The following is a 1697-nucleotide window of genomic DNA, read 5'->3' as shown; positions in this document are numbered from 1 at the left end:
TGAACATTTGGGCGGCGTTATGCAAATCTTCCCACATAGTGACGTAGATATGTGGGGGCGTGTTAGAACGAGCCGTTTTAGGTAGGTGTGGTTGACTCTTAACTTTTATAAAGAATATCTCTTTGGATTTGAGACTTTAGTCTTTGCAACTTTACAGATCTTCTTTATGCAACAAGAGCTTGTAACACTCCAAAGAGAAAGGAAAAATTGAAATTGCATCATATGACCCCTTTAATATTTTGTGGAAACCATGATATATTTTCTTTTTCAAGATTCTTTGAATAGACAGAACAGCATTAATTTGAAATAGAAATCTTTTGTAACATTCTAAATGACTTCAATGTCATAGTTAATCAGTATAATGTGTCCTTGCTGAATAAAAGTATTTCTTCCAAAAAATGCTTTTTGAAAAATATTAAAGGAATTTCCATCTATCAACTAGAAACATTTTACTAGTAGTGCTGAAATGATCATACTTAACAGGTGAAATAGTAGTATTTTTTTTTTCTTATCTTGGTGCATGTAGATCCGTTCCACTGGGCATGGTTGCCTCAGGCCAAAGTGGCCTTTTCCCAGGAAACAAGCGACCTTGTGCTCTCACGCATTTCTGACATGAACTTTGTACAGGACCTCTGTGAGGACCTTTATGAGATGTTCAAGGTAAGTTTTAACAGTGCTGTACTTGTATTCGTACCATTCAGAGCAATGCATTACTTGTTATTAAAGTGTTGATTTGGCTGTAGTTTATTTTGAGACTTAACTTCTTGGACAGGGCTTTAGCATGCTGTCAGTTTCTGTTAGCAAGCTGGAGCTTAGCATGCTGTCAGCACACTAAAACCCTTAAAGAAGTTGCGTCTCTATATTCCTCCCATTTTAAGTGGCTCTGCTAAAAATATTCAAGCTTAAAATGTATAAAACCAAGGAAAAGATAAATTACTAATTGACCTCTCTAAGTGACCTGACCCCACTAAATCTGTTTTCTATCATGTCTGTATAATCTTACGAACTAGTTTGCAGTGAAGTTGGTTAATCATTTATGCATTAATTTGCAAGAATCTCTGTATGGATGGATATCTTTTTAATATTAAATGACTTTCCACATTAACAACTCTGATTTCAGATGGATAAAGGGTTTGACAAAACCATGTTTGAGAAACAGATGTCTGTTATGAGAGGACAGGTAAGTTTTATGCTTTGAGATGATTTTGCATTGTGCATTCTCGGGTATTCCAGAAATAGTGTTTTCACATGCTTCATTCTCACTAAATGCTGGAGCTCTTCATAATGAAAAATTCACAGCTAACGTATATTAATACACCCAGCCGGGATGCTATTTTCAGCCTGTCACAGCTGAGACTTAGACCCGAATATAGACCTCAGGTTTGCAATGCCAAGGAAAAGGATTGTGCCTCTAAAATTATTATTATTTTTTTAAATTCTCGCCAACATACTGTTATACACTACTGTTCAAAAGTTTGAGGTCGTTTGATTTTTTTTTTTTTATCCATTATTGATTAAAAACACAGTAAAAACAGTCATATTGTAAAATATTTTTACAATTTAAAATGAAGACTTATGTAATGGCTGCTGAAAATTCAGCTTTAGTGTGACATGATCCTTCATAAATTATTCTAATATGCTGATTTGGCGCTTAAAACAAACTATCAGTATTGATAACTTTGATAAAGATAATGCAT

The 1697-nt window shown here is 34.2% G+C and overlaps 1 protein-coding gene across 1 annotated transcript in view; it reads left to right on the top strand.

Annotated features, from left to right (window-relative positions):
• The window catches only part of LOC107656613 (phosphatidylinositol 4-kinase type 2-beta-like), a 12955-nt gene that overhangs the window by 10250 nt on the left and 1008 nt on the right, over positions 1-1697 (top strand). The window contains exons 9-10 of the mRNA XM_016444522.1: positions 527-660; positions 1121-1180. Coding sequence (XP_016300008.1) covers positions 527-660; positions 1121-1180 — 194 coding nt within the window. The remainder of the gene's footprint in view (positions 1-526; positions 661-1120; positions 1181-1697) is intronic.

Source organism: Sinocyclocheilus anshuiensis, unplaced genomic scaffold, assembly GCF_001515605.1.
Source record: "Sinocyclocheilus anshuiensis isolate Anshui unplaced genomic scaffold, SAMN03320099.WGS_v1.1 scaffold85, whole genome shotgun sequence".
Lineage (NCBI taxonomy): Eukaryota > Metazoa > Chordata > Actinopteri > Cypriniformes > Cyprinidae > Sinocyclocheilus > Sinocyclocheilus anshuiensis.
This window is presented reverse-complemented; position numbering and strand designations above follow the sequence as displayed.